The sequence below is a fragment of the Cynara cardunculus genome (genome assembly GCF_001531365.2).
Source record: "Cynara cardunculus var. scolymus isolate 2C chromosome LG 11, CcrdV1, whole genome shotgun sequence".
Classification (NCBI taxonomy): domain Eukaryota; kingdom Viridiplantae; phylum Streptophyta; class Magnoliopsida; order Asterales; family Asteraceae; genus Cynara; species Cynara cardunculus.
Window position 1 is genome coordinate 4254241 of NC_037538.1, and position 18228 is coordinate 4272468.

The 18228-nt window shown below is 35.8% G+C and overlaps 3 protein-coding genes across 3 annotated transcripts; all 3 read right to left on the reverse strand.

Moving 5' to 3' along the window:
• Positions 1-1284: 1284 nt before the first annotated feature.
• Positions 1285-8157, reverse strand: LOC112522260 (conserved oligomeric Golgi complex subunit 1-like). The gene is made up of 6 exons (XM_025131377.1): positions 5950-8157; positions 5039-5233; positions 4644-4924; positions 3757-3936; positions 2953-3130; positions 1285-1422 (listed from the first exon to the last, which is right to left on the reverse strand). Exons 1-6 carry the CDS (start codon positions 8155-8157, stop codon positions 1285-1287), a joined length of 3180 nt encoding a protein of 1059 aa, XP_024987145.1.
• A 1868-nt stretch (positions 8158-10025) lies between these two features.
• On the reverse strand, positions 10026-13331 carry LOC112521683 (histone-lysine N-methyltransferase ATXR4). Its single transcript, XM_025130675.1, has 7 exons — positions 12975-13331; positions 12148-12203; positions 11707-11833; positions 11234-11303; positions 10884-11063; positions 10424-10495; positions 10026-10263 (listed from the first exon to the last, which is right to left on the reverse strand). Exons 1-7 carry the CDS (start codon positions 13329-13331, stop codon positions 10145-10147), a joined length of 981 nt encoding a protein of 326 aa, XP_024986443.1. The 3' UTR covers positions 10026-10144.
• Positions 13332-14427: 1096 nt separating this feature from the next.
• LOC112520633 (serine/arginine-rich SC35-like splicing factor SCL33) lies at positions 14428-17334 on the reverse strand. Its single transcript, XM_025129038.1, has 6 exons — positions 17225-17334; positions 16387-16543; positions 15808-15885; positions 14980-15144; positions 14744-14869; positions 14428-14655 (listed from the first exon to the last, which is right to left on the reverse strand). The coding sequence occupies exons 2-6, from the start codon at positions 16533-16535 to the stop codon at positions 14526-14528; spliced, it is 648 nt and encodes a 215-aa protein (XP_024984806.1). The 5' UTR covers positions 16536-16543; positions 17225-17334; the 3' UTR covers positions 14428-14525.
• Between the last annotated feature and the right edge of the window lie 894 nt (positions 17335-18228).

Sequence of the window (18228 nt, forward strand, 5' to 3'; positions counted from 1 at the left end):
TATATATATTCCCCTCTCTACTTTCTTCTAAATGCTACTATTAATTTAGGGGTGATTTTGAATTGTTTATAAAAAATAATTTATTGATTTATTATGGTGTGTTATTAGTAATTAGCATTTTTGAGTGTTTTGATAAACAGTTTATACCGGTACCAAACCGGTAATAAGAAGTTTTTGAAAAAGTTAAATCATTCTAACAAGTTAATAAGAACTTTTATAGAAAAACATAAATGGTTTAAAATAAACAATCCCAAACGCCCCCTTAATAACTACAAGTATAAATTGAAAGACCTTTTATTTACATTAAAAAACATGTCAAGTACTTTAAATGTAAAATATTAAGTAACATTTTTTTTAAATATATGATTGTTTTAGTGGCATTTTGTTTTGTAAACAGAAACAGATATAGAGGATATTTTTGTGGTTGCACCGTAACACACAACCAAATAAAATTGTAACAACCTTGAGAATCTTAGAACAACATTAAAGTATATATGAAAATTTTGTGGTTACACAGGTACCCACTAGAACCCCCCTGAATCCGCCCCTAGTTGTAACCGAACTTGTAGTATGGTGTTAAAGATTTCTTGAAATGTATGGTTTGGTTTGTCTGTGACAACACAGATATCATCACAATTGGTTTCAAGATGATATACTTGTATAAACATAAATCTACAGATACATCTTTAATTCTTCATAATCAGTTGTCCAAGTAACTACAATTGAGATTATATAGAAAACCATGTCCAAAATGGAGGTTTACGTATTCGTTTATCCGAGAACACAACAATGACGAAAGTCCTTTACACACCCTATCTATCTCTTTTCTCTATACAGAACCACAAAAAACGATACTTCTAAGTTGGTGTGATCCTCTAAATCCTCGTACTTCTTTCAGAATTCACATCGGCAAACAAACTAATCGTAGCCTGCAATTCCCATCAACAAACGATGCGCACTTTAATTCTCAGAAAAAATGCATGTCTCTGGAGGGACAAGATGATGCTCGTTGGTGTCGCAAATCCCAATGGTGATTGATGCCGAGGATTGCTCAAGTTATTTAGTTAAATGACTTCCTGACACGTGTTTTTTAAATCAATCACCTTCTGACAAGTTTTTAAGCATTCTTGTGTACAGAAATGACATTTCATTTCTTCTCTCATAAGAGAGAGTGGCGTATATTTTGCGCCCCCGGTGCACATTTCCTGTTTGGATGTTCATCATCAAGATCTTTGTTCCACTTTCTATAAATGATTAGTGTATTTTAAGTTTGGAGAAAATGAATCAATGATCTGATCTGCTTGCTGTGAATGAAGAAAGAAGCCCAGCAGCTTGAGCAGGTAAAATGTCACCAAATCTGCCTACTTGCCCCTCTGTTAGCATGGATCCTAGTTTGAGGCTCTCACCAAACTTGCTGCCAACCTGAAATAATTACAAAAAGAAAATCACTATTTGGAGATAAATCAAGTCAAACTGTGTATTGAAAAGTATCCCCGCCCCTTTGCTAACTGAGCTACACGCCTAAGGGGCGAGGGCATGTATAAGAAGCAAATAAACAAAATTTCTTGGCCAAAATCCTCATATCAACCGTAACCCCATAACTAATAATCAAGGTTCTAAATGGCATGAGACATGATATAGTGGCGAGAGCAAGCCTCACATGACATTTTTCAAGGCATGGTTTATGGCACCAAACCTTTATATCATATATAATATTATAAAATAAACATATGCTAAAATAGAGAAAAGAGGAATTTTAACAATTTTTTTTTGCTCCAGCAGCTATGTCATCTTGTATGATAAAATACAGAAAACATGAGAGATAGTAAAAATCTCTAAATAGAGAGAGAAATTATTATTTTAATATTTTCCAATCAATAACATGTATTTATAATAAACTTTAGGGGAGAGATATAATACTTTACTAAATGTATTGAATATTTTAATAATATTGTTAATGTTATAATTGCTAAAATAGAGTAGCTGTTGGAGCTGAATGCAATTTTTTTTAGAGATTTTTGTCTTTTAATATTATATTTTAAAGAAAATAGAGCATCGTTGTTGGAAATGCTCTAATGGTGCCAAATCTCTATATCATATAAAAAAAATATATATATATATATATATATATATATAAACATATGTTTTTTACTATTATTCTACGAGTCAATGATAATAACTAATTTAAATTAGATTGAATATCAAAAACTAATAAATAAGACATCAAGAAGGTAAGAAAAATCAAATTAAAAGAACAACACATTAGGCCATGGCATGCCATAGTTTTAACATGGCGCGAGACACAAGTCTTAAACCATGGTGTACCATGGCGGCTGCTGCAGTGGGCCTTTTAGAAAGTGGCAATAATTAAAAAGATAACCCTATCTTGTTATTATTGAAATGGGAAATGGACTCAAATGGTCATTCCACCCATTCAAATTGGTCTCTAGCCATTCCTCTCCTGGGTTTACACAAATGTCATTACGTTCGTAATATTCCGGATCTGGCTAAAAGACAGGAAAAATTATCAGATTCAACCCAAGTACGCAATTGCGACGGCCAGATCCGCAATTGCGATGGTGCCACTTGCTAACCTGGTTGAATTTGAATTTTTTTTGTCTTTTAGCCAAGTCTGTAATATTGTGGACGTAGTGACGTTTGGGTGAATATTGCGGATGTGGATATTGCGGATGTGGATATTGCGGACGTAGTGACATTAGGGTAAACCCGGGAGAAAAATGGTTAGGAGACCAATTTAAACGAGTAGAATGGCTATATGAGTCAATTTCCCTATTGAAAATGATCTTGTACGTTTGACAAACATATAAACATTTTTATCCAAAACTACATGTCCAGTTTTATACAAAAAAATGCCAAATCACGACCGTTTTGAAGGTTAAAAGCACAATGGTTGATATAGAAGGGTTAATAATCGAAATGAAGAAATCTGACCTGCATGAAAGACTTAAGGAAAGGTGTTGCCACCCCAAAACTTGAACCGTCATCCATATCAAGATTGCGAGAGAGCTCGTCCTTCGTATAACTTCTCCACTTATTTCTTGAAGATACATCATCCATAGATGATGGAGTAGAGGTTTTACTTATCCCTTTTGCAGACAATACAGGCGCACTGGACAAATAACACGATATCGTTTACCCATTTGCAAGTGGAAATACATACTCATAGTTACACTAGCTCTCTTCAAAGAAGGAAAAAATGGTAAGTTTTGTGGTAATATTGGTTCTTCCCGCCCTCCGGCGTGTAGCTCAATTGGAAAAAGGGTGGAGAATTTGCTCAAATATACAACAGGTTCAAATTCGAATCCTGTGAGAGATGGGCTTGAACCCCTCCACTAGCCTCAGTCGCTGAGTAAGCTCTGAAAAGCCTCCTTACATATGGTTCCTATCGGGCGGGTTCCACGTGGAACATGAGGAACATTGGTCGTTCCCCTAGATTAACTCGTTAATTAGACATGAGCACAGCTAGGATCTATTTATTTGGAACATGAGGCCACACATCGGAACCACAAGAAAGATAACTAATAGTGACTTCATCTTCTAACCATCATCAAAGAATGAAAAACATACACAAATACTTCAGCAGTGGGAGGTTTCGTTTTGGCAAATTGTCCATGTTCTAGAGACGGGTATCTTCTTGTGCAAATTTCTCTTGCAATGTGAGTATGTTGAATAATATGGCATTTAAAAAACTTCTTGAATAAACAAATACTTGTTGCAAGGAATTGTGAAATCAACCTGATAGGAAGGTACTTGAAACGAGGAACTGTGGAGCATCTCATAATATTTGATTCTGAATTTGTTGGCAATTTCTGCGTGGTAGCTGTGTACATCCGTCGAAGTTGCACAAAGTAACCAAATAGAACAGCGTGCCGTAGGTAAGACTGTTTTTCGTTCTCCCAAAGACATGGCTCATAACTAAACATAAAAATTCATTAGAGATTATGATAGAACCATATTTGAGAATTGCAATATAAAAGGCTAATATCTCTCTCTCTCCTTATATATATATATAGGGTCAGGTTCAGGTTCAGGGGGAAATCGCAAAAAAATGAAAATTTGAGAAACATTCTAGTAACCGTTCATCTGTACGGTATGCACATGTGCATATAAGTAATTTTTCAAGTATGCACATGTGCATAACATGCACACGTGCATAGAAACCAGGAAACATACCGTCTAGATGAACGGTTATTAGGGTGTTCCTCAGTTTTTCATTTTTTGGGGTTTCCCCTGAACGTCCTTCCCTCTATATATACACATATATAGAGAGAGAGTCGGTTCAAACAAGAATGACACCTATTTTAAGAGAATAAGAAACAGTCGAATCACATGTGATTTTACATTAACATCACGTGCAAAATCACGTGATTTACGCGACTTTGCCCCGCTGTCTCAAGACGCAGCAAAAGTCGCCAGCGCACCCTTTTTTGACTGTTAATGTAAAATCACATGTGATTTTGCAGGTGATTTGGTCGTTTTCGTATTCTCTTAAATAGTTACATTCTCTTTTGATCCTCCCTCTCTCTCTCTCTCTCTCTCTCTATATATATATATATATATAATAAACAGAGTACTGAAATTACATCCTCTTCAAAAGATTAAAGACTAATAGCGAAGCTTACGTGAGCCAGTCTATCGGGTCTAGCTTCTGCGAGAGGCGATTTACCAACCCATCAAGACGTTCTCTGATAACAGACTTTGTTTCTTGAACCTCTAGCTTCCGTCTGAATGCTATCTTGGTCTTTGGCATTTTCGATATACCCCCATTTCCACTTAAATCACACCCGGCAAGAATGTCAGCAGCAAATCTTAGATCCAATAACATTTGCAGAATTCCTTTTTCGGAAACCTGGGTTGCACTAGCCTCTTCAATAGAGAGAAAATCTACATAAACATCAATGACCTGCATCAGCATACAAGATAGCAATGAATAACTCATGGTTACTTGAAACTGCTGTCAAGAAACATAATCACAGAGCATATGAGAAAGACAAGATTACCAAGGCGACAAATATACCTTTTCCAATAATCTTGCAGCAAAAATCTGCAGAATAGGTTTCTCAACTACATGACCCCCAACCCGATGAATTTCTTCACATGCTTGAAATAAATATGAGGTGATATACAGGGAAGGCATGAAAGGAAGCAAGATCTTCATCTCTGACTGGCTATCAGCAGAGTCCACTTGTTTGACTACTGTCTGCTCCCAGCCCTTCCCAGAAGAAAGAAAAGAAGTAAGGTTGATGGAACTTAAAACATATGATAGGATCTACCAACCAGTATATCATGTAGAAGAAGATATAACCTTTGTCTTCAATAAATAGTTAAACAATAACAATGTAAGTATTTTACATGTCAGGCCAAAGCCAGAAAGAGTGTAGGCAGGCTAGATAAATAGAAGAGAACGAAAAAAGCACACACACTGCTCAAAGAAATCCCCACACTTCAAGCACATTGTTCTATTTGCACATTTGTGTGTGTTCCTTGTTCCAGTTTGAGATTCCAAGTTTTCTTTTGGTGATTCCAAAACAAAGTTATCAAGTTTCTAAAAAATCAGAATTCAGTTACCGTGTATTTATAAGTCTATATGCCTAAACAGTCTCTATGTCTCTACGTTCAAAACTAAGACAGCCGTGTAATTTCTAAGCATAGTAATATATATATATATATATATATATATATTAGTTTCTGCATGGAATGTAGATATGAACGGTTAGGCATGCATTGTGCTTAAACTTCTATAGAAATAATTCCAAAATATGTTAAAGTAAGTTCAAGTGCACAATCCTCAAATCTTAAATCCTGTGCTAAAATTATATGTTGGTATAGACTTAAGAGATGAAGTCGTTTAAAACTAATGTCTAACTAAATGATGAAAATGGAGTTTGGATATAACCCAACAAACAGCAACTACTGACCGTCACTTACTTTCAAGGGCATGGTCGCTGATAAACAATCATCATTTCTGAGATTGTGAGAGAGGATAGCTGAAAGTTCATCAGAAAACCAAATTACCCACAAGTTATGGGCTCTAATACAAAGATCTTGAGTTGTTTTTCTAAGCTCTTCAAGTTGTGGGCTTGAACTATCCTCAACTCCAAATAATGCAGAAGCAGCAAGAGGAGCTTGCCTTCTAGATGAATCAAGCATTTTCTTCCCAGTGCTTTCAAGAGGAAAATTGACAAGTGCTCGAGAATACCTCAAAAGTGGCGGTGTCTTACCTGAGTGTGCTGCTAAGATTTCATTCACCCACAATCTAGGAGAACCAAGTATCACTAGAATGTGTCTAGAGTACTTCTGGAAAGCAAACAAGAGTTTTCCAACGAAAAGTGATGTCTGGACAACTATAGCAGGAGGTGCTGCAGAATCACCATCCTTATCACCATGTCCCAAGGCAGCATATAAGTGTTCCATTTCGCTTTTGAGTTCTGCTAATATGGCTGACATGCTTCCAAAGCACTTTCTCTGTAAATATGGAGCTAGTTGCTTCAACCTCAAAGAGGCTTTCGGAGACTCTAAGAATCTTAATAGGTCCATGAGTACATTCTGGCAATGACTGTCCACCAACTTTCTAATCTGGCCAACTTCATCCCCTAAGTAAGCATCTAAACAGCTATCAAAATTGGAGTCATCAGGAGTTACTTTGGAATTTGTCACTGGGCTGATCTTTTTACATCTTGGTTGCATAAACCAAACCCCACCACCCAGATGGGTTCTATTCAAGTAGCTTTGGAAATCAACCTGGTCACCTGGACTCTCCATAATGGTGTGAACTGAATCCTTCACATTGACGGCATGATACATCGCATCATATCCAGAGTCAATTACTTCTTTCATCCTGCTTGTAAAAACCTCTTCAAAAATTTCGTCCCAGAGATCAGCATCATTGCCCAAAACGAGTTCGCGGGTTCTACTCCATGGCATTTCAATCTCTGAACCAAAGACACTCTTCAGCCACTCTAAACTCCCTTCTAATACTTCCTTCCCATCCATCGTCTCTCTAATCAGCTTCTCAGCTGCAGAGAGCTGTTGCCCACTATCAATTGCATCAATCAATAACCTCCCTTTGACCCTGTTAACAATCTCCTCCCCACAACTCCTCAACCAATCTGAACAAGCATTGGCAATAGAATCACGATCCAGCATTACCATCAAAGACTCCAACTTATCCCTAAAACCCTTCCACAACGTTGCTTCTTCATCTGGATTCGGAATTCCACCAAACAACTGAGAAGTTGGAGGCGAACCCAAAACTGTTTTATAGAACAAAGGCATATCACTCAAAACCTGCATGAATAACTCTCCTACTTGTGCTACACTAACCTGAATCACCTTCAACACTTCACAAAACACCGCTATGACATCCTCACTAGCCACCTTACAACTACCTAGCTTCTGAGAAACACAAGATTTTCTTGAATCAAGAAAAAGCCTCAAAACTTTAGACGGGTCAAGATCATCAATGACCGAAACAGCAGCAAGAGCATCAGCATAATCAGAGATTCTAAGCCCCAGAGATTGATCCAATAACAATCTATCACGACTACGCTGAGAGATTTGTGTTTTGAAGCTCTCAACAACCTGCCATTGATGCTGTAATAGAGGAAATTTCCATAAAACACTTTTGCTATTTTCATTGCTTGTTAAACTGTGATGAACTAATCTGGCCCGCGTGTAGCGCGCAGCTGCATCGAGAAACATCGATTCGTCGAGGCAGCCCCAAATGTTCTCCGGAGTATCAACTAAATACTTAATCCGGCATGCAATGCCGTAATTACGAGCCCTGGCGGGGTTCGAAGATACAGAATTAAGACTAATTGTCGTAGATGATAAGGAATGGAGGATACCGTGATGAATGGCTGCAATATTGGCAGAGATCGAGTGAGAAGACGACTTCATGTTGACAATTGAATCGGCAGAATCAATGAGGTCGCGGTAGCGGTTACCAACGAGCTGCCGGAGCTCCTCGCTCTTCTCTTGAATCTGTTTTCGGGTTGCGGATTCGACATTTCGGATTTCTGATATTGTTTTGGTACGGAAGAGAGACTCCGCATCTTTTGCAGTTAGAAAGGGTGGTTGTTGTTTTGGAGACGAAGACAATGGTGGTGGTGGTGGTGATTGTCCCGCCACCCTCATGGTGGTTGTCGTTGTCGTTGCCGTTGGCAGATCTCGAAATCCCGATTACAACAAAATCAAAATCACAGAAATTGTCAATCACAAGACAAGACGTGATTAGCAATTAAACCAATCAAATACGTTTCTAGCAACAATTTGTGTCCAACAAGAGGGTTGGGTGAACATGGGTTGTGTTGACGGTTTGAACTCAAATCTTTTCGTTTGAAAAACCTCAATCCATGAAAAACTACAACTCAACTCAAACTATACATGTTATACATGTTGGTTATGTTGTTGGTTGAAACTTTGTTATATCATTTTATTATTTAGTTAAGTGATTTTATTTAAACGAAGTAAAATAAAAACGATAACATACAAAAAAGACTAGTTAAAAGGTTTATATAAATAAGAAAATAAAATTAAAGTTGATATTATAATATAATTTTGAATATAGTTAATTATGGATTAATATATATATAGAGAGAGAGAGAGAGAGAGAAAGTAAGTTTCAAATGTAATCCATTATATTTGTACAATCAATGCAATTCAATCAATTGAGATATATATAGAAATGGTTATGGTTCATTAATTATAATCAATATTTTATATTATGAAACAATCTAAACTTTTATGAAATCACATATTCATCAAATTAAATAGGCGGTTGAGATTGAGTTGTATTGGTTGTACAAATATAAAATGTTGCATATTAACTCACCTCTATAAATATATTAATTAAAGGATTTTAAAAATCATATTAAATCTATAGTATAAAAATGCATCATATTCATCGGATTGAGTTAAATATTCTAATCCAAATTCAGCCCAATAGATGCGGGTTGGTTTAATTTTGTATCAATTATGTGTTATATTAGCTCAGGTTGAGTTATTTTTTTTTTTTTTGAGTTTTTTCGTGTTGGGTTGGTCGGTATTTTGAGCACTCCTATAAGAGTGGATGAACAAAATTTTACAAAATTCAATTCCGAGGGATATGTTTTTTATAGACATCAGAGTTAAGGGACTAAAAAGTAAATTACTTAAGAGTAGCTTCTGTACTATAAGTCGATAACCTTCTTCAGATTACAATATATACCCAAATCCAATTATAATTGCTCTAACATTGTAAATTTGTAATTATAAGTCCATAACTTTCTTCAAATTACAAAACAAGTCCATAAAACTTTTATTAATTTTTGAGTACCTTTTTTGTCCCTATGGTTTTTTTAAAATTTTGATTTTCATCCTTATGATTTAGAAATTACAGTTTTTATTCCTATAGTTTATAATTCATTGCTATTTTTATTCTTATAATTTATATTTTATTGTTGTTTCGAACCTTATGGTTTACAATTCTTTACTGTTTTAGTCCCTTATATTTAAAGGTAGGAATTAGTCCAAGAACGAAAATAACAATAAAATTGCAAGCCGTAGGGATAAAAATCACAATTTCTAAACCATAGAAAAGAAATCCGAAATTATTAACGTATCATAGGGACGAAAATCATAATTTACTCTTATTTTTTGGTTAAAAATGAGAATTGCATTCGATAGGATCCTCGTGAATAATTTTTTTGTACATCTACGGGTTAAATTATAAATAAACGTTTGAAAACGAATTTTCTGTATTCAAATTTTAGACCTGAAACAAAAGTTCACATGAGAATGACGTATCAATGACAGTGAGCCTGTTACTATCCAAAGTGCACGCAAATGAATATATCGTTTAGAGGGTTTTAGAACTATTAAGAGACAAGACTTTTTTTTACTAAACAAAATTCATCTCTTAGGTGAATCATAGACTACCTCTTAATGGAACTATTAAGAGGTAAACAAACAACCCCTAATTCATACCCCCTCATTCCAAAGAGGAAAGACATATTTTGATTTCTGAGGTCCAACTTATTACTTTCTAATAAATTCGAAACAAATACATATTTCACTAAAAAGTTTGATGCTAATTTTCCATCCAATGAAAAAAAAAACCGAATTTGTCCAGCGTTGGACCTTATCAATCGTTTGACATGCAACGAGAGCACCGACACTCAAAACCGAATCCATTGGACAAAAGATTTTGTCGAGCATCACGACCCATGCTTGCATCAATGTAACATATCCGCAGCTCTTCACCTGTCGTAGCAAAACTATCAGGATGAACTAAATGGATTTAATACGGACTCTGAATCACAAATGCACAAACGACCGGCTAACCGAGTCACCGAGTCACCGAGTCAGAATCAACATGGGTGGCCAATTTCAAATTAGAAGCAAGAATGCGAAAAAGATTGACCTGCTTTAATGTCTCTTAGTGCTTTTAATGTTGCATCCACATTTTCCACCCAAACTATGTGTGTATTGGGATCTGTAGTAAAGAAAATTAAGCAATTATGTTAGATATGTATCAAAGTTTCTAAGAAGTTGTAGAAAAGAACAGTAGGCACTAAGTGCGCGTTTGGTAAGCAAATGGGACTAAATGGACGAGAGTGAGGTAGGCATGTGAAAGAATTGTGCAAGGTTTAAGGGGTTTAATTTGACATGGGCAGTTTAGTAATTTCCCAATTTTGTTCATGTCTTGTTCCGGTCTAATGTTGACAAGTTCTTGTTCTATCATGTCCTATCCTATCCCGAGTACCAAACGCACCCTAAGGGTGCGTTTGGTACGTTGAACAGGGTGGGACATGACATGAAAGTCCAGTCCTGTCTGCGTACCAAACGCACCCTAAGTGGACAAGAGAACATTAAGTTGTTACCACAGTCATGATTATAGAAGGATGGAAGCATATAGACAGCATTGCCAACAGCAGCTTCTGATTCTACTGATGCAGCTGCTAATGCAAGTAGATCTTCATAAGAACCTCCAGCCAGTTCAATACGGAAGGCATTGATACGAATCCGTGCAAGTACTCCAGCATACCATCCGATGGTTAAAACTAGATAGCCCATTATTCAAAGTCATTCAGTAATAATAACGAACATAGTGTTAAACCCAAATCATTAACAAAGTTCTTGCAAACCGACTTTCTATTATTTAGCTCTAATTTCAAACAGATGATCATTTAACTGAATTTTAGCATTAACAATCATTGTGAAGGGAAATTACATGTCAGCTGTTCGTCTGTCATGGCTGCATCCTTTAAGGCAGCTCTCAACAAATCAAGCTCCTCTTCCATCTGGGAAATGTCATAATTTAAGTCCACGTCAGCAAATAATCCTCAGTATTGGGAATACAGCAGCAAAGCGCAAAATATGCGTAGGAAAATATGGCCACTTACCAAAAAGGTCAATGGCCAAGTGGTATTCGAGTTACTAGTAAAACTCGGCCTCTGTAGAGGTCAAGGGTTCAAGCCACACCAAAGGTGAGGAGTGTGTGTGAGTTTTGCAGTATATATATATACATATATATATTATATACTTTAATATATACGTATGGCTACTTGAAACTTGTTCAAAATAGCAAATCTTTCAACATTGTTCCAAACAGATATAGAGACACAGGAGCTATGTATTTAAATCTTTGTAGTATCTCGAACATGTGATCTAGGAGTACTCTTTGTATTAAGATTTAAGGCTTACCAGTGAGATCATTTCAGCAGATAAAAGCGCAGGCTGAAGTACGTCCATACTGTCAGCAGAAGCCATACCGGAAATTACCATGCAGGCCAGCCGTTTGGCAAGAAGTGGATATTTTAAAGCTCGGGTTCTTTAACAAATGATATGCATAGAGAAAACACAGCGTGATAAATCCAAATATAGAATGGAAGCCAAAGATACACATGAGTTTAGCTAATATGATAAAAATAGCTCCTTTGGCAAAGGAGTCGGGTGACTTTTCCCAAATACAAGACACTGTCTTGCGATCCCAGGCCCTCCAGCCTCCGCTGCTGAGTGAGCCAGAAAAATGGCATCTCACATTGGTGTCCTTAGAGGAAGGTACGTGTGGGGAGTTTGGGGTTGGCGGTAATCAACTTTTTGAAATATGATAAAAAGAGCTGAATATATGAGGGAACTCCCTACCGACAATAAGCAACAAATGCTGACCAATCAGCTTTCTTTTCAACTTCATAGAATCCCTATAAAATCAGCAAAACGAATAAGAGTTTGAATGATACTCTTCCTCGTCATTTCAGATAAAGATTGCAAATTCTTCTTGAATTGACAGTCATGTAAGATCGTAATCTGAACTTACATTACATGATTAACCGAAATCCTAAGGTACTTTTGCATATGGATTTGGGGAATTGGATTTCAAATACATTCCAATATCATGTTTGATTTGTTGGATTGTCCGGATTTGAAATCCTAGAATTTAATTCAAATATTACAAACATACGATTTTGAAATCCTTAGGAGGTCCTCGGGATTTGACAGGATTTCGTATGCATTAAGGTTTTAAAAAATGTTAAAATATTTGTTTTGTAATAATCGATTAATAAAAAAGTAATTTAATTATTTTTATAATTTTTTATAAATTTTTTATAAATTATTTATATAAAATGGAATCCAATTCAATTCCAAATCCTACAAACCAAACAAACCATCAATTTATTTTAAATTCCTCCAATCCAAATGCCTCCATGAAACCCAAATTCCTTCAAAACAATGTTGCAAACCAAATCGACCCTAAGTGTCTAGCCATATACATTGACATCCAAAGTGAAAGTGGAGATTTTTAAAATTGTAATTGCAACGAGGGGGTGGTATCATATCAACGATCAATTAAGATTTCTATTCTACAATCATGTACCATTTTCTGAAAAATTTAGTGTGCAGAAATCAGCGGCTTACAATCAAGCATTTCTCTCAGAGACCCAATGTCGAACAGGTTGTGTGCATGTATATACCTTTGCTTGTTCCCTGCATTCTTCACTGCAAAACAACTCTTTTTGTGCCTCAATGCCCGAACTCCTTGGAGTATTCTTGAGGCAAAAGTAACATACTTTGTCAATTGAGGAGAGAGAAGGGTGAGAGACGAGGGGTTTGGCAGTGTGGATGAGTTCTCCATGTTCTATATTCCGAGTAGCGAACACACCACGACCAGCTGATTCAGTGAGTAGGACTTGGATCGGAGGCGGTGATGTTCGACTGGGGTTTGAGGCACGGCGGGTATCGGCGGTGGAGGAGAAATAAGAGGTCGGAAGTAGTTTGCATTGTGGAAAACACCGGTGTGCAAGGCGTCTGGAGCGAAGTAACGGCAACATTTTTATTGATCGATGTGTGTTGTTCTATTGGATAAAAATGAAACTTAAAAGAAAACAATATTGCTCCACCACCGTGATGGCTCAAAAAATTAAATTTTGTGCGTTTTATTGTTTTAGAAGTGTTTTGAGATTGATTATAAAAATAATTTATTAACTTATTTTGGTGATATCAACTTTTAAGTATTTGGATAAACAGTTTATATCGGTATCAAACCGATAATAAGAAGTTTTTGAAGAAATTAAACTATTCTAACTTATAATGAGTTGATAAACACTTTTATGGAAAAATATAAGTTGTTTCAAATAAGCAATCTCAAACATCCCCCTAATATGGTGTGTTATTTACGAAAATTATGAGTTTTTTTTTATTAACCTGGATATTCAACTCGCTATTCTAGCCAATTAATCTCAAACTAATCACCCGCTTCGCCGGTAGCCGGAGTTACCGTATTTGAACCTCCATGGCCACAAGAGAATTTTTATTTCTCCTTAGATTCGAACCTATCGTTATTTTTTAAAAAGATGTAACGCAAGATTTTATAATTGCTGGAGTCAATTTGGATCGAGACTTCGATGTATCTTTAAGATAGATTAAAAGCCTTCAAAGTCTTCTGATTTGTATTTCGATGAATTTCATTGTTTCAATGAATTTTTTTATACTTTTTGATTGTTTGGTTCAGACAAGATTCGGATCGCCACTTCTCTGAAAACATGCACGGTTATAGTAGTCAGAATTGTGCCAGCCATGCAATTCGTACTCTTAACTTTCTATTATATCAGTCAAGCGCTAACAACTGCGATGGCTACTGAACAACCTCATTTGACTTTATCAATAAACAAATCGATGAACTTTTTCAAAAAAAATTATTTTTATGGTTAAATTCAAAAGACTTGAAGAATTTATCTGATTAAGGTTACTTATGTTTTTAATATTCCAAAATACCCTTCAAAAGAAAAAATTCTACTTGGTAAAAATTTATCGAACTAGTACACGGTTCCGAACCAGCTTGTACACGTCTCGATTAGTCCTAGAGGCACCAACCCAACTTCTAGATTTGGCTAAAGACTAGGGGAAAAGAAGTAGCAATCAAGCATTGAACAACTTAGTTTCAATATCATAACAACCAACTTCTAGATCTAACAAATTAAACTTGTAGAAGAACAAAGTAATTTACATTACTATCTGAAAGTTCCCTAATAACGTTCTGGACTCCGGCTGCTCCTGACTGGGCTACGGCTCCTACTCATGGATCCATACGAACTCCTCGAATAAGACCTTTCTCTCATTCTCTCTCTGTACCTTCGCTCTTCCGGTGAAATTGACCTGTTCCATATTTAACCACACACGGTTACAACAACCCACCATCATTCTCAACTATAAATAAGTCATAAATATATGGATGCATACATACCTAGAGTAGCGGCCCCGCCTAGGAGAAGGAGAATAGTAACTTGGACTGCGATCGTATGATCTTCCACGGCGGGGTGAACGAGAGTAACGCATGGAAGATGATCCTCTACGATCATATGAGTGTCCCCTGTCATGATAGCAAGACATCAAGGGTTCTGTAACAGAACACTGCATAACTTTTCATCTTATGCAACAGAAAATCATTGAATGGTAGCACAGAAAAATCGCAAAACTTACCGAAAACTTTCTCTTGCTCTCATTTCTGAAGGCTTCTTCCTGTTTTCCTCCGCAAACACGACTGTCAGCTCTCTACCAAGAAGAATTTGACCATCCATCTGATATTTGGCCTCGGCAGCATCATCAGGATCAAGATATTGAACAAAACCGAAACCACGCAGCTCTCTGCAGAAAAAACATGTTAAAAGTGACTATCCCATGGACACGCACATGTACCTACATATATATACACACACGCGCATGTGTGTGGTATTAAAGCCAGCATATGCACATAAAAATAGCATGTCTCTTTAGTTTTCCAAATACTATAATGTCCCCAGTCTCTTCCACATGCCACATATAAAAATAAATAAATAAAAACTCAGAAAGAAAGACTTAAAAGAGAAGGGAAATTCGAAAATACAAAAATTGTCAGGAAAGTTTGGCTCCAAAGAAATGAAACAAATACAGCTGCTAACCTTGTGTAGTCAAGGTTATTATGTAAAGTTCTTCAACACTTGAACTTCTTCACTATGTAACATAACCAACTTCCTTCAATCTTCATGTACATAAAATCATCTTGACAGAACTCTTTTTTACTTCAATGGTGTCTTCAACACTTACAGTAAACAAACCAATGCCCATAAAAATGAGCATATAAGTTTATAAATAAGACCCACCACCATACAATTGAATGACAGCTGTGTCAGTGTGTGCAGTATGTGTTATGAGAGAGTGAGCCCAGAAGGAACTGCTAAATGTTCCAACTGTTTTGATTATGTAATCTTTAGTTTAAGAAAGACGGAAAAAATCTATCACTTTTCTAGACATCTAAGGCCAGTTGCTCACCCAGTATGATAGTCCCGCGGTAAGTAAACATCCTTCAGCGGGCCAAACTCTCGAAATGGTCCACGGAGATCTTCTGGCCTGCAAACAGAAACAAATTTGTGATTGGAATGTCCAACAAACATTTATATGTTTAATCAGGAGAGCACAATAGAATGAAGATAGTAGAGAGGGAGACTTCTCCTTTCCAAGCTTCCACCCTGGATCACTGAAGAGCTACATATGAAGATTATTGTACTTCACAGTAACATGGTGTTGACAATTTCTTTCCAAGTACGATACTTGCCATTAGGAGTGAAACCTAGTCTAGTAATTGGCAATGGCATTCTGCTTATTAAACCCCCAAAGTTTTATTTAGTACACGATAGCCAGATCTTTAATCAGTAAAAGATTGTATCACAAACCAGCAAACACAAGAACTCCAGAACAATTGGTTATTTTAACTAGTAGATATGATATAATCATATAACCAAGAAATTGTGAGATGGAGAAAACATGTTTAAATGAGTTCTAATATATCTTCAACCTGCACTTTTTCAATCCAACTCTTAAGCTGATAATCCCTGAAAATAAGAAACAAACCTGCAACCATGGCGAAGATTGCGAACCAAGAGGCTGGTAGGAAGATCTCTAGCACGACCCCCATGTCGACCCCTTGGGCTAGGACTTCGATAGCTTCTGCTACGGTATCTTGGTGGTGAAGGGCTGTAGCTGTAACTTCTGCCTCTCATTTTTCAACCTGCATATGAAGTGAAGGCCATTTAAGTAAAATACATGATAACCCTAACCAGCTAGTCAGCTACATCACAATCCTTACCGAGTCAGATTTGCAGATGTATTAGCTGGTTTGTAAAATCTTAATAATTCATTAATCTTTCCTCATTTAAAATAGCATTCATTGGCATACAGTTATCACCATGGGATTCAAATTAATTTCAAAATTATGGCAAATCATCCTTAACACTAGCATCAAGTTCACCGTCTAATTATAACATAAACGGTAAAATCAATATCCTCAAAACATGAACATAAATCATAACTGATCATAAGAATCGCAATTTGAGGCATGTAGCAAAGGGAACTCAACAACGAAGGCATCGATAAACAGATAGATTACAACGCAATTTATCCAATAACCAAACCATCAATAATAAACATGAAAAGATTCGAGCATCCCAAACAATGACTATGAGGTAACGATCTATAACGATCAACTAATAAAAAAATTAAGGAATCGTAAATTTTCAAGCAGAATTTCATCAGAATACGCTTAAATAAAATGAGAATCAGAAGAAGACATTCGAATCAATACCCATGCGTCATGATCTATACCAATTACCAAACAGAAACCTTTCAATCCGTACAACTGAAACAAAGATTTCAAACTATGCAATATAGAGCGTGAGGTTTAAAATCATACCTTTAAAAAACGATCGACCTAAATCCGTGCTCTAAATCGCCGTGAATAAACTTATTGATTTCACGCACCAATTTGAAGGGGGGGCTTTCAATAAACACTGTTTGGGGTTTTATTTTCGAGAGCCTGTTCTCGAGAAGCTTCTACATGGCTTAAATCGATGAAGAATTAACATTTTAAGCCCTTAAGATATCAACTTGAGCAATTATAGTCCACAAATATCAAAGTTATCATTTTGAGCTCTCAAACAATCCAAATAGTCCATAACCATCGTTTTATGATCATATGTATTTATAGGTTGTTTGATAGTTACTGAATAGTCTGATACAGAATGATTAAATGGTCAGAATGATTAAGAGACTCTCATGACATAATGCAAAATGAAATATAATTTATTTGGTAATTGTTTACAATTAAATTATGGCATTGAATGGTTAAAGAAATTATAAGATACAAAATTATTCAGAGGGTTTTAGAACGATTAAGAGACATATTTTTTTTGCCAAACAAGATTCACCTCTTAAAATTTCAGATGTTGTCTTTTAATGAAACTATTAAGAAGTAAACAAACAAATTAAAAAAACTTAATCTTTAGATGTATTTCGAAGTAGTGGGATGTAGAATTTTATAATGGATAAATAAAAATAAGTGTAATTTTTTTAAAAAATCTAAAAATTTTATTGGAATAAAATAAAAGTTACAACTGGTAATGGAATATATGATATGATAAATGGCCCCTAAAACCAACAGGTATTGTTTTGGTCATAAGTGTTCTAAAGAATTGTTTGGCAAACATAAGCTAGCTTATTTTTTGGGTACACGTTTGGATGGACATTAGCTATCTTATTGAAACGTTGGTTCAAGTAACTTGTGAGAAATTTTTTGACGCTCTCTTTCAATTATGATCCTTGTTGATATTAATTATTATTTATTATTAGTAGTCATGAATAAATATTAGTTATTATAATAAATAAAAACAAAAACTATTTAATATTAATAAATACTAA